At 32.7% G+C, this 16,492-nt stretch overlaps 1 protein-coding gene across 1 annotated transcript in view; it reads right to left on the bottom strand.

Annotated features, from left to right (window-relative positions):
- Positions 1–213: 213 nt before the first annotated feature.
- LOC122508343 (discoidin domain-containing receptor 2-like) overlaps positions 214–16,492 on the bottom strand; it is a 128,575-nt gene continuing 112,296 nt past the window's right edge. Inside the window, exons 4-10 of the mRNA XM_043621630.1 lie at positions 15,705–15,810; positions 12,142–12,373; positions 9,348–9,803; positions 6,464–6,671; positions 5,780–6,346; positions 5,138–5,232; positions 214–2,900 (exon numbers count right to left, since the gene is read on the bottom strand). Coding sequence (XP_043477565.1) covers positions 2,733–2,900; positions 5,138–5,232; positions 5,780–6,346; positions 6,464–6,671; positions 9,348–9,803; positions 12,142–12,373; positions 15,705–15,810 — 1,832 coding nt within the window. The 3' untranslated portion in view covers positions 214–2,732. The remainder of the gene's footprint in view (positions 2,901–5,137; positions 5,233–5,779; positions 6,347–6,463; positions 6,672–9,347; positions 9,804–12,141; positions 12,374–15,704; positions 15,811–16,492) is intronic.

Below are 16,492 nucleotides of genomic sequence, written 5' to 3'. Positions count from 1 at the left end.
TCGATTTCGTTTTATATCACAATGTGGTCGGGTTTCTTACACATATTTATGAGTTTATTAATCATTATTGTTTTGTCTCATCCCTGTATTGTCGATTTTTCTTTAGCAAAAAATTACATATTCTTTTTTGTATCGCGATTTCCGCACTAAATTGTTGTATGAAGGCTGAGACGGTAAATATAGAAAAACTACCTAATGGGAAAAGTTTTGTCGATATTTATATTCGAACAAAGTTACAAATAAAAAAAAATGAAACTCACACTAATTACAAACTTAAATGTAGAAATTATTTTAAATCAAAGTCTTTTATACAAATTAAAAATATTTTCAAGTTTTATTTTATTTTAGATTTTTTTTTTAATAATTTATAATAATAATTTAATTTTTAAATTATTAAAAATTTTAAAATCAATTATTACTATTTAAAATTCGATTATTAAATTATTTACAAATTCAAATACAAAATTCAATTACATTTTTATAAATTTGTAAATTTTTTTATTTATGAAACGTTCTGGAGCTGCAATGGCTAGGAGAGAGAAAAAAAGCGTCATCACTGGGTTTTCTTTTCTCTCTCATATCCCCACTCCAACGTTCGGCTTCAGGCTTTAGAAGCTATATATTTATGAATTAGTTCATTTGAATTAAATTTGTAAATTAATATGTTACAAAATCAAGAGATCTCACTTGAAACTAAATTCATAAATTTATAAATAAATTAATTGAAACATTTAAAAAATTTTTATTAAAATTAAATTGAAAGTTTCAGAAAGTTAAAAATTGGGATTAAAAATTGTAAAACGAAAAAATAATTTAAAAAAAGGAGTTCGGCTTCAATTGACGCGTGCTGTAAAACAAAATTTTTTTCATGACACTGAAAAAGGTAATATAAATTACTATAAAAAAAATATATTATTTAGAATTTTTACAATTTAGAAATTTTTTTTAAATTAATAAAGCAAATACTCACTGGTACTTAGAATAGTCTAAAAATGCGCAGAACGATTTTACTAAAATTGACAGCTTAAAATTTGTTTCGCACCCTTATAATGCAAAAAAAAAAAAAAAAATACTAGCTGCCAAGTGATATAAAATCAAATACGAATTTGCGAAAATTTAAAAAAATTCGACAAATACTTTTCTACCATCTTCGACTATAATTCTAATGATTAAGAAACTACGCATTTATACAAATACTAATTTTTTTTTTCTTAAAAAAAAGTCCATCAAAGAGGCGCTGTACAGACAATAAATACATCGCATGGGACTGAGTTTTTTTTTTCATTTTTTTCTTCTGTTCATACGAGTCAGTCTTCTGTGTGAGAAACGATCGATGCTCGCTGCCATTTGTTCTTTTTTTTGGCAAAAATTCTGGTAGCGAGATACTGACCGAGGCGTATTATTATAATTTTATTTGACATTGTGCATTACACAATAAACTTGACTCACTCTAGAAATTCGATTTTATTTATATAATTTTTTTTTTTATTAACTCTTTTTTCTTTTCTTGGATGGTTAGAACTTTTTAACAAAAAAAGAGAGAGAAAAAGTTGAAATTGTGGTTTACGTCTGGTATTCTAGTAATTTTCCTGTATGCTTAAACTTCCTTTGAGCTTACGTGTTGAAAAAAGGATTGTAAAAAAAGAATTATTTAACGACGATCCTGTGGCAGTGTGTATATAGTACGAAAAGCCTCGAGGCGAATTTCTAGAGGAGTTATTTCCCTAACTGATATGCCAATAATTTTAGTTTCATCGCCTTAGCGATTATACAAATTTTTACCTTGATACACTGTAAAAATATTGTGGTATTACATAATGAAATGTAATGATGGAAAAAAAGTTTTCTTCTCTCCATTTGAAAATAATTTTTACAAAAGTTGTCTTATCAAAAATCTAAGACTTGTGTTTTTTTTCTTCATTTTCAAAAACAAGTAAAGAGAGTCAAATTATTTGAGTATTTTAGATTAAGATGTTAAGAAATTTTTTTTATCATTTTCTTTTGTAAGAAAACAATTTTTTTTTACTAATTTAAAGAATTTAAAAAAAATTTTCTTTCATAGAAAGATTTTAGGAATAAAACAAAAAATCTTAATGGAACGTAAGAAAAAATATTTTTTTGTATCCATGACGGAGGTAAAAATACCATTGTGATGAAATTTATTTTTGTTTCCACATTTTAATCTGAAATATTCAAAATAATTAAAAACTGTCGAAACGTATTGAAAACTAGAAAAATAATTACAAAAAAACTATTTTTGCAGTGTACTTCGAATAATTACTATATATAGTCTTAAAATTACTGTACAAACCCGAAAAAAAGATTCAAGTCCAAAGGAAATTTATTTCCGGAAAATTAATTAATAAAATTAATTAAAAATAAGTTAGACTTTTAAAAAGTTTATATTATAGTAAAGTAAAATCGAATCTTTCTTTCGGGATAATTTGTAGAAAAGAGAAGCTCCGATTTTTTTATCTCTCTCTTACAATTCACGATTAATGAAAAATTATTCTGATTTGGGGAGTATTTTCACTTCTGCTATTGTGCATGTAAATTTGAGTATTTTTTCCATTATAGTAATCGTGAGATGAAATATTTAAATAGTGCTTACAAATTCTGTTTTTTTTTCTCGATGATCTATGACGAAAGATGTGCATTCCGGAGTGTTGTAGTATTTCTTTTTTTTTGCTGCGAAAAAATTATCCTGTCATTCTCATTTGGGAGTTGATTCTTTATGCGAATCTATGAAGAGAATGCTCCCGTCGCTTACTGCCGCGGCGTTCTCGTTCACAAACCGGTTCAGGACTCGGTGGGCTCGAGTACGTTAGATTACTGGTGCCTCGAGGAGGTGGTACACTCATTGGAGGTGGAGGTGGCGGGAAAAAGCTCTGCAAGCACGCCTGAAGCACCAAATATTCATAAAGTCTCGATTAAAAAACATGCAGAGTGGAAACGTCAAACGTTTTACTTTTTTAAATTTTGTAAAATGCATATTACCATCTATAGAGGTTGGGAGAAAAAAAAATTCAAGAGAATTGCAGGGTTAGCAAATCAAAAAAAAAAAAAAAAAAAAAAAAAGAAGAGAGAAAGAATGGGGAAAAAATTGAAATTTGCAAATATAAAGATTTTTTTTTCACCTCCCTGGAGTTTGGAAAGAAATTTATTATTACATACTCTGGGGAAATTTTCTGAAATTGGAGGAGAAAAAAAGGTAGTTTCTATCGTGCTTAGTGTAGAGGATTAAAAGTTGTAAGCTCAGCGCTTGTTCAACTTTACATAAGTAGAGAGTGAGAGAGGCTTGAAAATTAATTCCCAAACATCAAGATCACTGCTTACAAGCTGATTATTTCGGTAATTTTCGAATATTCCGATGCTAATGGAAAGTCAGTTTTGTACAACGTTATACAATGTTTAAACGTGGAGGTAAAGTTTAACAGTTGAAATTTAAATTTTTTTTGGGATTTAATTGAAACTTGAATTTAAATTAAGCTTTTGATTGATATTTTAATTTAAATTGTAATTCTAATTAAAAATTGCAGGGTTGCCACAGGTCAGGGAAAAGTCAGGGATTTTTAATAAAAGTACTGGAAAAAATTGAATTTTAAAAATTCATGAGAAAACTCTGAATTTTGAAGTTTTTTTTGTTTGCCTCGTAAACTATAAAATTACCACGAATTTTAATACAAAACCTTGGATTTTTTCTACTTCAGACAATAATTTCTTTTTAAATAACTTAATTTTAGAAGAACTATTATAAAATTATGATTTATAAATTATTTAATGAATAATTTTTACAATTTTCATAAATACAAGATTGATAAAAGAATTTTAGTTAAAAATACTAAAAAAATTGAATTTTGTAAAAGTTACAAATAATTTTAGAAATTCAATTATATTTAAAAGTAATAAAATCTTTCGCAGAAATTTAATTATATTTAAAAATTAAAAAAAAATTCTGGTCATTTCAATTAGCTTTAAAAATAATAAAATTCTTCTCCAAAATTCAATTATTATGTTAAAAATTTTTATTATCTTTATAAATAATACAATTCTTCTTCGAAATTCAATTATTTTCATAAACTAGAATAAAATTCGTTGGAAGAATTAAATTATTTTCAAAAGTAATACAATTCTTTGCAGAAATTAAATTATGTTCAAAAATTAAAAAAAAATTCTTATCAAAATTTCAATTATCTTTATAAATAATAAAATTCTTCAATATTGAATTATTTGAAAATTTTTTTTTTAAATTCTCGTCAAAATTTCAATTATCGTTATAAATAATAAAATTCTTCTTCAAAATTCAATTATTTTTAAAAACTTGAATAAAATTCTTGTTAAAATTTCACAGGAATTCAATAATTTATAAATTTTTAAATAAATTTCTTTGAAATAATTCAATTATTTTCATAAATAATAAAATTTTCACATGAGTTCAATTATTTAATACATACAAAATTTCATAAAATTTTTCGAAAAATATCAAAAATTTAAAAAGATTTTTTTAAAATTCGTCGCATGAATTTAATTATTTAAAAAAAAATTAACAAAGTTCTTTTCAAGAAATCAATTATTTTTATAAATAATAAAATTCTTCACCGAAATTCAATTATTTTAGAAAAATTTGTATAAATAAATAAATAAATAAATAAATAACATTATTGGAAAATGTTTTAATTATTTTCATAAATAATAAAACTCATCGTAGGATTTTAATTAATTTTTGATACAATATTTTTATCAAATTCCTCCAAAAATGTAATTATTCTTCAAAATTTTATTAAAATTTTTAAAAAGAATTCAATTATTTAAAAATTTGTTGATAAAATTCTTTATGAGAATTCAATTTTAATAAACATTCAATTATTCAATAAATTATTTATTTTTGTATTTAAATAATTGAATTTTTGTAAAATTTTCTTATAAAAATTTATTAAAAAATGAATTTCCGAATAATCGATTTATTATTTATGAAAATAATTGAATTCTTGTGAAGGATTTTATTAGGATTTTTGTAAAATAAAATTAAATATTTGTGGCAACCCTGAATTGGTTTTTAGTTGAAATTTTAGTTTTAATTAGAATTTTACTTTTGATTTAATAAATTGAACTTTATTGTAAATGAAAATTTACATACTTTTGCGCTGCCCCTGGAGGATTTGGAAAAGACACTGTCCTGATCACTGCTTACACTAGGCACAGGCATAGGAACTGCATAATCGTATGTCGCATCTGTAACAAAATGACGAAAACATTTTTGGAATATAGAAAAATCTGTATTTTGAAGATCTGTTTTTATCGATTACACAAAATCCCAATTGCTTTCGGATTCAAATTTTTTCTAGGTACATTTAGTATTCTAAAGAACTATGTAAAAAAAATCAGAACAGTTTTTTTACTACTGTCTTCGATTTTGCCGAATAGATTTCGTCTTCTGCTTGTTCCGGGTCCATGTGGACTACTAGCACCCAAAAGAAGTGTTGCAACTCTAATTCACGATTCTTTACTAGACTTGATTCATGATACATTTTCCATTTCTGAACTAAATTGACATTTAATCGCAATAACAAATTTTTATGTTTGTATCACCAAATACCGTTCCCATCAATAAAGAAATGCAATTCAAAATTGCGTAAGCCCCATAACCAGTTCGAAATTCCATTGAAATCAATACTAATTGACATATTACAATTAACCATCGCATTAATACCTATCATTCCTCGGATGCAAATTGGTCCGATAATAATGTAGCCTAGTTATGTCAAACATGTGTACTCACCGGACTGTTCAATGTTGTCGTGCAAATCCTTGTTGTCCAAGACAACAGTACTGTATCCGTAGTATGCAGCATGCGCTGGTTCACGATATTTGTTCTCGTGAAATGGCTCCTGGTATTCGTCGAGTCTAACGTCACCGAGTAGTCGATCATTCAAATCACGTGGCAATGTTGTGAGTTTAGAACCAGAATACCTATCGTCAAGATCCTCAACTCTATATGTCATTAATGATGGATCTTTCTCTGTGGTCCCATACGCCGATTCCGATGACAAATGATGATGATGGTGATGATTACCCGAGGGAATTGCACCCTTTGCACCTAATGGACTGGCAAAATTTTTCCTCTGCCTATGCCGACTGACTATTAGAAATATAGCAACGGCCAGGAGAAGAATAACTGCCGTCAGTACTCCTATTATCACAGCCATATAAGTTGGATCATCCTGCTTGGCAGTGGAAACGGGAATTTCCGCTTGAAGCGGAGTATCACGATCGGAACTTTTGTCCTTAATTCTTGGCGCTTCGGTTGATGGCGGCATTTCTAGACTGAAGTTTCCATGAGCAATATCTGAAAAATCAAAAATTTTTTCTTAGATAGGATCTTTTATAATTATACGAATACAAATGATTATAGTGATTTAATGATTGTAGTGGTTTAATGTAACAAAACAGTGAAATTACTCACCCGAATCGAATGTTATCTCACTGATCATAATCCAACGGGAAGCAAAGCCAAACTTCAATTTGACAAACTTGCCAATCCGATGATGTAATTTAATCGTTACGTTTCGTGAATTCTCAAAGATACGATCCTCTACTGTCTCGTACACAATTGGATCACCATTGTAGTATTTACCGCCAATACTAAACATAACCCCGACTTCCGAAAAGACCTGCAACATAATAAATAGACACAATTCTAATAAACTGATTTATAAACTTATTTATTGAGTGTATTATGTGTGGTAATTGAGTGTAAAATTAATAACGGACGTAATTATGATTTCTAATTTAATATTCATGGACCGTTGGATCACGACAATATTCTCAAAATAGAATCATTGAAAATGATTAATTTAATCTCGAAATTCAAAGCTTCAATGAAACTATTAAGAGGCAATCTACATATTTAGAAGGAGAAGTGGGATCAATTTTATAAAACAGCTTTCACTTAGTTCTAAAAAGTGAACTATGAAGCAAAGCAGGATTATCAAGTTCTCTTTAAAATAATTTCCGTCTACTACTGTGTGTAACGCAACTAAACTGGTCGTTGATTCAACGCTGATTAGAACGACAATGACGGGAACGACCTCGATAATGGCAAAAGCCGTAGGTGGGTCTCCAAGAAGCACAGAGGCGCGAGGAGTCGTAGCGGAATGCTAATTCGCTCCAGACACGATGGTACGATAGTAGTACAGAACTTAGAATTGAGGATGTGGAGGAGGAGAGAGAGGGGGGGAGTGACTGAGAGATTACAAAGCACAGATTATCTAACTCCTTCACCTCGTGGAAGACGTCGCGGTGGCCCGTATGGATTTTCAACCTTCGCCCTTCAGGCAAGTAGGCTGAGAGCGAGAAAGAGGGTTAGAGAGAACGATAGAGAGAGAGAGAGAGAAAAGGAGAGGGTTTTCGATGAGGCGTCGGTAGGGTTACCGGAGCTTTGAAGTGCTGTCTTTCAGCCGTCGACGTGTTCTATCCCACTAGAGTAAGCTCGCGCGCTTGTTAATAGGGAGGGTCTCGCGAAGCTTCTCAGCAGTCTTGCCAGACTGTAGGTATTGTATTTGAATGCGTGGCGTATCTGCACCCACGACGACGACGACGACTACTACGAACGGTCGTTGCTGCCATTGTGAAGGGAGCCCCATTTTACCTCCCCATTCTCACAAAACCCGTAACCATCAACTACTACTACTACAAGAACCATCACTGCGCTCTTTCTCGCTCCCTCTGCCTTACAATCATAGAGCTGGGTAATGAGGCGCTCCATTCAAATAAATCTTGATACCGAGCAGAGTGTTTTGCAGACCATTATAAAATCCAAACGGAATACGCCGGAAAATTTTCCACGAGAAAATATATATGAAGGGGGCTAAAGTTAATACTTCGCTTGATACTTTCTTTGTCGAGTTTTATCTTCAGACTTCGCAATTCCAGTCCACTTAAAATTGCTCCTAAGTTTGCTTTTAGTCTGTCAAGAATGAGCGTAAACTGCGTAGGGCGTAAACTGCATTTTATTCGATCTGATTTTTGCAAAAGGTTGCCTTCTTTCGTGCTCTACCTTGAAATATTTACTTTTTTCCTCAATTGTAAATAATGCGTACACGTCGCGTGGTTTGACTGAAAACTTTAAAGAGGATAATGACTCTAAACACCGGAGAAATCCTCGATGTTAATGATTATAGCTCAGAAATTCACCTGAACAATTATTGACTTACTGTCTTGCATTGGTCTCCCAATTGACGACATAGGTTTGTCAGAGTCGACTAGTTCTGTTTGGTACGAGCCCGATGCCCCGATTGGACTACCAACGCCCTTTAAGCTCCGTTAATAACTCGACAACCTGCATTATCGACCGTCAGTAATCTATTACCATAAACATCGTCGTCAAGGTGAGAAAATCTACGTATTATTGAATTTTTTGAAAATCTTTACCAATTCGGAATAAATATGTAAGGCTTCACAGTGAAAGGAACCTAACGCGATAATAACGTTAATGCTGATGTTCTTGTCGCGTTAGGTCCCTTTCACCCCGAAGCGTCACATACACAATAAATAATTATCAATATGAAAATATCTCGTTGTGGAATATTTAGAAAAATAGAAAATATCCAGAAAAAATGTTAGTACCAAACCAAATTTTCAGACAGGGAACATTTTCATATCTACGCCAAGTTTTTTCCAAGTTTGGATAAAAAAAAGCAAGTTGAAAAAGAGGCAGAGACGGAGTCTCTTTTACCCTTCATTTCCCTCGTCGTGTAAGTCTGCTCGCCTAATCGTCGCTGCGGGGCTTTCCAATTTCCTCTTTCACACTCCGCACGAATGTGCCAAGAGGTTTTTTTAACCCTCTTCTCTCCTCTAAGGCACACGATGAAAATAGAATTTTCAAAGCAGTATTATATTTGCCAACACCATCTACTTAGGTTTTTAGGACCTTGAGAATTGTACTATTTGACTTTGCCCTCGCAAATACAATTGACCGAAAATTTCCATTGGGGAAGTATTACCATTAAAGTCCAAAATTGCTGGAAGTAATGATTTCGCAGTTGCAATGGTTGTAGTTGTTTTTATAAACGATGAAATATAAGGCAGGAAAATGGGGTAAAGTGGAACATGGTATAATGGAACTGGAATGGGTAAAATGGATAAAATGGAATAGAATAAAAAGGATAAATTGGAATAGAATAAAAGGGATAAATTGGAACACAATAAAAGGGATAAATGGAATACAATAAAGGGGATAAAATAGAATACATTAAAGGAAATAAAATGGAATACAGATACAAAATAGTACTATGGAATTAGTGAATACGGAAATAGAGTATAAACTATAAACAATGAAATGGACTCACCTGAACATCTTTAGTGAATTGATTGTTGCAATAGATATGAACAGCGGAGAATTCTCTGACGTGATCAAATTCGAATTTAACTTCGAGTGGACGATTTGAACGGGTATCGTTTCTCCAGCCAACCCATCCTTGACCCCGATCGTAGTCAAAGTAACCCAACTTGAAATTATCGGGCCCAGTACGACCGTCCGTGAGTTGTCCAAGACCACGACGTAGTTCACCGTCCCAATGACCGTCGTAAGTCACGTCGAAGAATTCCCAATTGCCTCGTTTATCCCCCTGCGGTATCGAGTAAGAAACGATTCCATCGTTCCATGGACAACCGTACAATTCAACTCGCATGCACACCGTACGACGATGATAACTGTACGGTAGAAAACGAATTTTACTCGCCCAAATCGGTGGTTCTAAATCTCGTTTCGTTTCAATGTAGGTATTGCTGTTCCCCTTTATCACCTGTAACAGAAAGAAAATCGTATCGATTTAGAAAAATGTCATCTATTGCTATCTGGGATGAAAAAAAAGTAATTTCACATGAATCGGGAAAAATATTACAGAATCAGACCTAATTATTTATTAGCATCTATTAATGAAGCGTCTTCTGTTTAGAAGACTTAATCTTTTAAACGTCAGTAATAAAAATTTTCTATTAACCAGAATTGTGTGAATCGAATAAGTGAAAAAAAGGAAGGGGGACAAAAATAAGTAGATAAAGACTGCATCAAGCGCTGGTAATGCTCGGAGGCTGACAGGAGTAACGAGTGGTTGAAAATAAAGTAGTGTCAGGCTACCGACGCAATTACCTTTCACACAAGAGCACAACGTGCAGTTCAGTCGGGCACGAAAAATTCTTTACGTGTTCCCTAGAGCGAGTTTGGTGAGGGCACACACGCGTTTGTTAAACGAGCTCGAGTTTGCACCTGTCGAGATCACGACCGAACACCACGACTCGGTCACGTCTCGACGATACGTGAGAACAACGAGCGCAGAAGAGTTCTGCCTCTGTTCTCATAAGTGGAAAATAAGAGACCCCCCTCACCCATTTTCCTCCCTCTGTTCAAAAAGAAGGACTAAAACTTGTCGAAATGATGACTCTCTCAATTTTTATATGGATCATCAATAGTTTTTTAAAAATTTTCTACTCTATTAGTTTATTAATCATGAAAAAATACCTCCATATTTTCGATTTGTCAAACAATATTTAAAAAAAATAACTTCAAACTGTGGACAGCAGATCATAATATAGTGAATTGAGGATTTCGAGGAAACTTTTTTTTTACTCGGGACAAATTCGGAAAGCTTGAAGATAGTGTGAATAGGTGTGGCATCGACCAACGCCCATGCTATATGCTAATGTATTGTATCGCCTTTTGCTACTCGACGAGTAGCACCTTTTTCCTCCTCAACAGTAGCTACTATTCCAGTCCTCGTCTCAAAAGCCGGATAACTCTCTGAACGTTAGCGAAGATTAAGTCGAATAAGACGTCTACCTTTTGTCTAATTATGCAAAGGATGCATTTCACCCCTGGAGTTATAATTCATATTTATACAATTTAGTAGCAGAAGAAGAATATTTAGTAGTAGAAGATGATAATGATAAAAAGCATCATCAACAATAAAAAACGAAACTGTCCGAAAAAGTATTAAGAAAAAGTATTTACAAAAACTAAAATTCGAAGACTTTTTAAGCTATAGCGATGATCAAGGAGTTATTTGAAGAGATTCTAGAGAGATGCTCAGAATCCTTGAGGATATATTCATAGCACAACGAATATGAAAATGTCTGTCGGTGAGAATATCTCACCTATTCAAGCATTTGACTATATATATAGTAAATATATATATATATATAAAAGTATATATAAATATAGAGGTGAGAAGGATACCGTCTGACCCGCGTGCACGCGACGATCTTCCCTCATTTTATTGATCCACCCTCCTATACAAATAAGTTGGAAGCAAACCCCTCCATTTTAACTTCCGAAGAAACTCGGCTGGCCAGTAAACTTTCCACTGGCACTCTAAATTCTAAAACGAACCTCCAGTAAAATGTTTTGAAAAGAAGTTCCTCCATAATGGAACTCATGGAAATGGTCTTCCCTTTCTCTCTATTTTATGCCTACACACACATAGACGAACAAACATTCAAAGTAATGTGAGTCAGAAATGTCAAGTTCTATTTATTCTCATTTATGCTAAATCAATACTTAACCTTCTCTTATAATCACTAATAACCCTTTAGAATGGTTTATAATTCAATATTATGACATTATTCAATGAATGGTTGTTTATTATTCATTATAGTACTTTAGAAGTTGTTATAGTGCTGTATTATTTTTTGTGCAGCATATTTTTTTCTTTACAATTGGCTATGTGCTTTTTTTATTATTAACCAGATTATAATTTAATAGTTGGTATGGTACTATGCACTATACAGTAATCTGTTTACTGTATGGTACTGTATACTATACAGTAATCTGTTTACTGTATGGTACTGAGTACTATACAGTAATCTGTTTACTGTATGGTACTGTGTACTATACAGTAAACTGTTTTCTGTATAGTTATGTATGCTATATAGTTTCGTATACTGTTTAGTTCTGTATGCTATATGATTCTGTAATCATTTATGATTCTTTATGGTAATACATGGAAAATTATTGATAAACTGTAATTAATAGTAATTAACGAATAATTTAGGTATTATTTTAATATTTCAAACAAACAAAAACAAGAAAGTAAATACTTTGTGGTTTTTGTTGTTCGTTTATAAAAGGAGGAAACTCGAACTTACCTCTTCGCCTCGAATATCCCGATAACGGACCCATTTCCCTAATCTAGGTCTCCAATACTCGAGGAGATAAGCTTCGGCAAATTCAACACCTTGTCCATTTCCAAATCGTCCCTGAGTAGCAGTTCCAGTGATTAAATGAACATTGTGCAGATCGATTTCGAGCCATTCGCGCGGTTCAGTTGTTATCTGCAATTTAGGACACCAAGCCCCACCATGATACTCTTGCTTTAGTCTGAAACAAAGGGAAACAAATTTTCTTCTTTAGATTCTTCTATAAGTTCTTTTGTTATTGAAGATAAGTTTTTACTTTGGACAGCATTTTTTAATTTATTTATTTATTTAAACTCTTCCAGTTTTCTTTTTGGGCTAAAAGAAAAAAGATGGTGACAGTTTTCGAGAAAGGAAAACAAATTTTGTATTGGTATATTTCAGAAATTTGTCTTTAGGATTTTGGGTTGAATTTGGGATTTATTTTTTTAATAGAGAAAAGAGGAGTTGAGTTGGTACACAATAATATAATCATTCTCATGTTCTTGTGTGTATATATATGTATATCCGCAATGGATAAGCTTTGGCTTCAACGATGGAATACGCGATGAAATTATAATTTATCGACCGATTTCCTGGAAGCGGATGATATGAATTAAAGATGAGGTCTTCAGGACGCGTGAGCATGAGAGGAGATAGAGAGAGAGCAGCCACTTCGATTGCTAATTGTGTAGTTTCCTTTCGCGAATCGTCCCTCCATTCAAACGGCTAAAGTAGCTTTAACAATTTTTTTTCCGAACGTTAAAAAAAGTCTTGATCCAAACTGTGTAAAAGATCTTCACAAAGCAGATAAAAATTCAAAAAATTGTTTTTAATCCTAAAGTCCTTTAGTCTTCTAAAATTGTTACACACCGACTGAACCTAAATTAAACCTAAACGAAATCTATAAATTAAACTTAAAGTAAATTTGTATGACCAAACCCAAAATGGACTAAGGTATACATTATCTTGTAATTCCACAACAGTTATTCGTTACTGGAACGAAATACTTTAGAATCGAACTCTATTTTTAGGATTTAAATAAAATGAAGTAAAGTTGTCGTAAAGTTCTCGGGAATAGTGTGAGAGAGACATAATTCAGCAACATCCTTAGGAGTCCAATTCAGTGCTTTTGAAAATAGCTTCATTTGGCGAGTATGGAGCAATAGTGGGAAACCATAAACAAGAGTATTAAAAATCGTGGAGCAGGAGGAGAGTGGGGAAATCGCGCGACATGAAGGAAAATATAGGTGGGCGAGACAAAAATGTTTTTCGCGATAAAAGCAAGTCGGCAACTCGGCACTAGTCTCTTAAGAAGTGTTTGAAAAGCATTGGGGAGGGGAGAGAGGGTTTTCTAACTGACAGTACAAGGTGCTCTGTCGGCAGTAAACTACTACGTGTGTGCTACATGAACTGGCGTTTAGAGTCAGCGGGTCTCCGATTCTTCTTCTTTTTCTTCCTCTTCGTCTTCTTATTCTTCTTTACCCTCCTCTACTCCGTCTTCTTCTTCCCCTTCTTTTTCATCTTCTTCTCGTCCTTCTTCCCTTTCCGTCTTCTTCTTCTCTTCGTTCTTCACCTTCTTCTTCCCTTCCCTCTTCTTCTTCATCTTTTTCTACTTCTCCTTCTTAGTCTTCTTTTTATTTTTCTTCGTCGTTTTCTTCTCCTTTCTTCTCCTCCTCCTCCTTTTCTTCTTCCTCTTCTTCGCCATCGTTTTCTCCTCTTCCTTTGCTCCCAGCAAGCGAGACAATCGTACGCCAGACCATAACTCATAGCCCATTAAGAGGGCTCAAACTGCCTGCCACTTTGATACAGTCCGCATCAAAGACATTCCAAACACACTGTCCTCGATAAATCTCCTACGCGTGCGATTATGTTTGCGTCTCGAACGCTTTCGTGACTCGTCGTGCAACGGCGCAGTCACTGGACCCTCATCTGGAATCTCTCCATCAACACTTTCTCTTGAAATTCAGAACATACTCTGGAACTTGAAATGCAATTTCAAATTGTATCGTTTATTCCGCATACACAATAAAATACTGATGAGAAATTACATCAAAAATAGCGGAGTATAGTAAGGAATTTATTTTTCCTTGAATGAAATAGAAATGAAAATGAATGAGGGATGTGGAGCTGTGAATTTTGTGATAGAGAACATCAAAACTACGCCATTGGGGAGACAAACTTGAGAAACAAGATGGTTTAAATGTAATTTTCACGGAAGTCTTCCGTTGCTTCGCCAAATTGACGACGCACTTTCCTTTGACATTTATAATTGGCTTTGAATCGTTTTAGATAAAGTTTACATGTCACGGACCAGTGATGTTTGCGCTGGAGCAATAAGCAAACATTTTGGGTGGCTTCTGTCTTTTGTTTTTTGACAAAATATATGCTTTCTAAGAAACTTTGAGTTGTTCGCGAAAATGGGAGGATTAAGAATAGAAAAAATGTAGCAACAAAAAAGATGAAGTACTAGAAAAAGACAATAATAGTAAATACTATAGTAATAAAAAAGATTAAGATTTTTTTTTACTTTTTAAGGATTATGAAGAGAATGATAATAAATTATGTGAAGCATAAATGGAAAACTATATGCAATCGACTATTGAGGAAAACGTTATTATTGAACAATGTAATAGATTATGGACTGTTGAACGATAGGTAGAAATGCGGGACATCATTGTTATATTATGGTTTGTATAAGGATGGTTTTGAATTAAAGATTCTTTGAATATCGAGTGATTAATCTAATGGATCCCTAGTCGCAATTCTCAATATGGCAAGAGAAGGTGAAATCATCTATTTCTTTAGAATGAATAATGTCCTCCTCATTGGGTTCAATTTAAATTGATGATTCGTGATTTTTTGCTTCAATGTGAAATCATCGCGAGTGATTGAAAATTATCTATGAATGACGTGTTTTTATATTTCGCTCAATTTGGATTATTGTGTGTGTGGAGAATCTGACCCGACCTTTCCTAATCTAAAACGTTGGGATTTATTAGTTGAATATTTTCCAGGGTTGATCTGCACTATTCTGGTACAAGGCTAAATTATATATTCTATTAAATTATCATCTAACCTTAGGATCCTTTTCACCTGAACTGGAATTTTGAATTAAAAATTGTCCAGACATTGCAGTTTTACCTAAAAAATATTGTACAGGATCTAACAGAAAATTATTAATTCAAAATTTTAGAGAACCAATTTCTTAGTTTGACCAGAATTGTTCTAAACATCCTTTTGATTGTTAGGTTGACCAAAAAATTTTTGATCAGCTTGACCTGAACTATCTTAAAATATTAAAAGTTTAGTGTAACCTGAATTAATTTATATTTAATTGTGATTTCTTTGTACGAATTTTGAAAAAAGGTTATGAATGAAAAAAATCCAGAAGGATTTTGATGAGAATAGGAGATAATATCTTGTGGTTACAAATATATTGTATATATGTAATTAAACTGAAAAGGGGACAATTCCTTGAATTGATGATGGAAGAGTAAATTGGGAAATAATAAAAAGTGTGGGCAAATACTAACCGTGCATGATGTGGTCCCACGTTTCCGCTGTCAAAGCTGGAACTGGCAGTGATGTCAGCATCAGGAATTGCTCCCGACTCCATTCCCAAGGGGCCGATGCATTGTGCTGTAAACATATAAAAGAAAGAACGTGTTGTATCATGCTGGATAACGATTATTTACAATCAACTTGAGTTGTAACCAAGAACCGTTTTTCGGGGGGACAACTTTATGTCATTTAAATCGTTTTTAAAATGGAAAAAACCACAAATTTTTTTCTTCGAGTTATAATTAAATTTTTTGTTAGTTCTGTAAAATTATAGTTCTGACCCAAATAAAATTGCAAATTCAAAAAAGAATTGACTATTGAAAATTGGAGAAAACGGAAGATTGTTTATTTTGTAAATTGAATAAGTTTGCTTGTGAGTTATTAGCAGAAAGAGCCTTCTGGGGAGGACCGGGACTTAATTTCTAATTGAGTCACGATTTATGTTTTAATATCGTTCGGTAATAAGGCGCGGGGTGTCTGATATGTTTTCTTTTCTTCCTTTTTTTCGTGAAAGAACCGAGGAGTAATTAATTTACATTCGCACCCACGCTTAAAATAGAAAAGCAGCAAGAAAGTGAATAAAAAGAGAGAGAGAGAGAGAGAGAGAGAGAGAGAGAGAGAGAAGTGGTGGGGGATTGTAAATGCCATAGCCGAGAACGTTGCACGCAGTCATTAATAATAATCAGAGAGAGAAGGAGAGAGTAGATTGTAACAAAAGGATAGTGGGTCGAATTAAATCTACTAAGTAAGAAAATCTTAC

Source organism: Leptopilina heterotoma, unplaced genomic scaffold, assembly GCF_015476425.1.
Source record: "Leptopilina heterotoma isolate Lh14 unplaced genomic scaffold, ASM1547642v1 Lhet_114, whole genome shotgun sequence".
Taxonomy (NCBI): Eukaryota; Metazoa; Arthropoda; class Insecta; order Hymenoptera; family Figitidae; genus Leptopilina; species Leptopilina heterotoma.
This window is presented reverse-complemented; position numbering and strand designations above follow the sequence as displayed.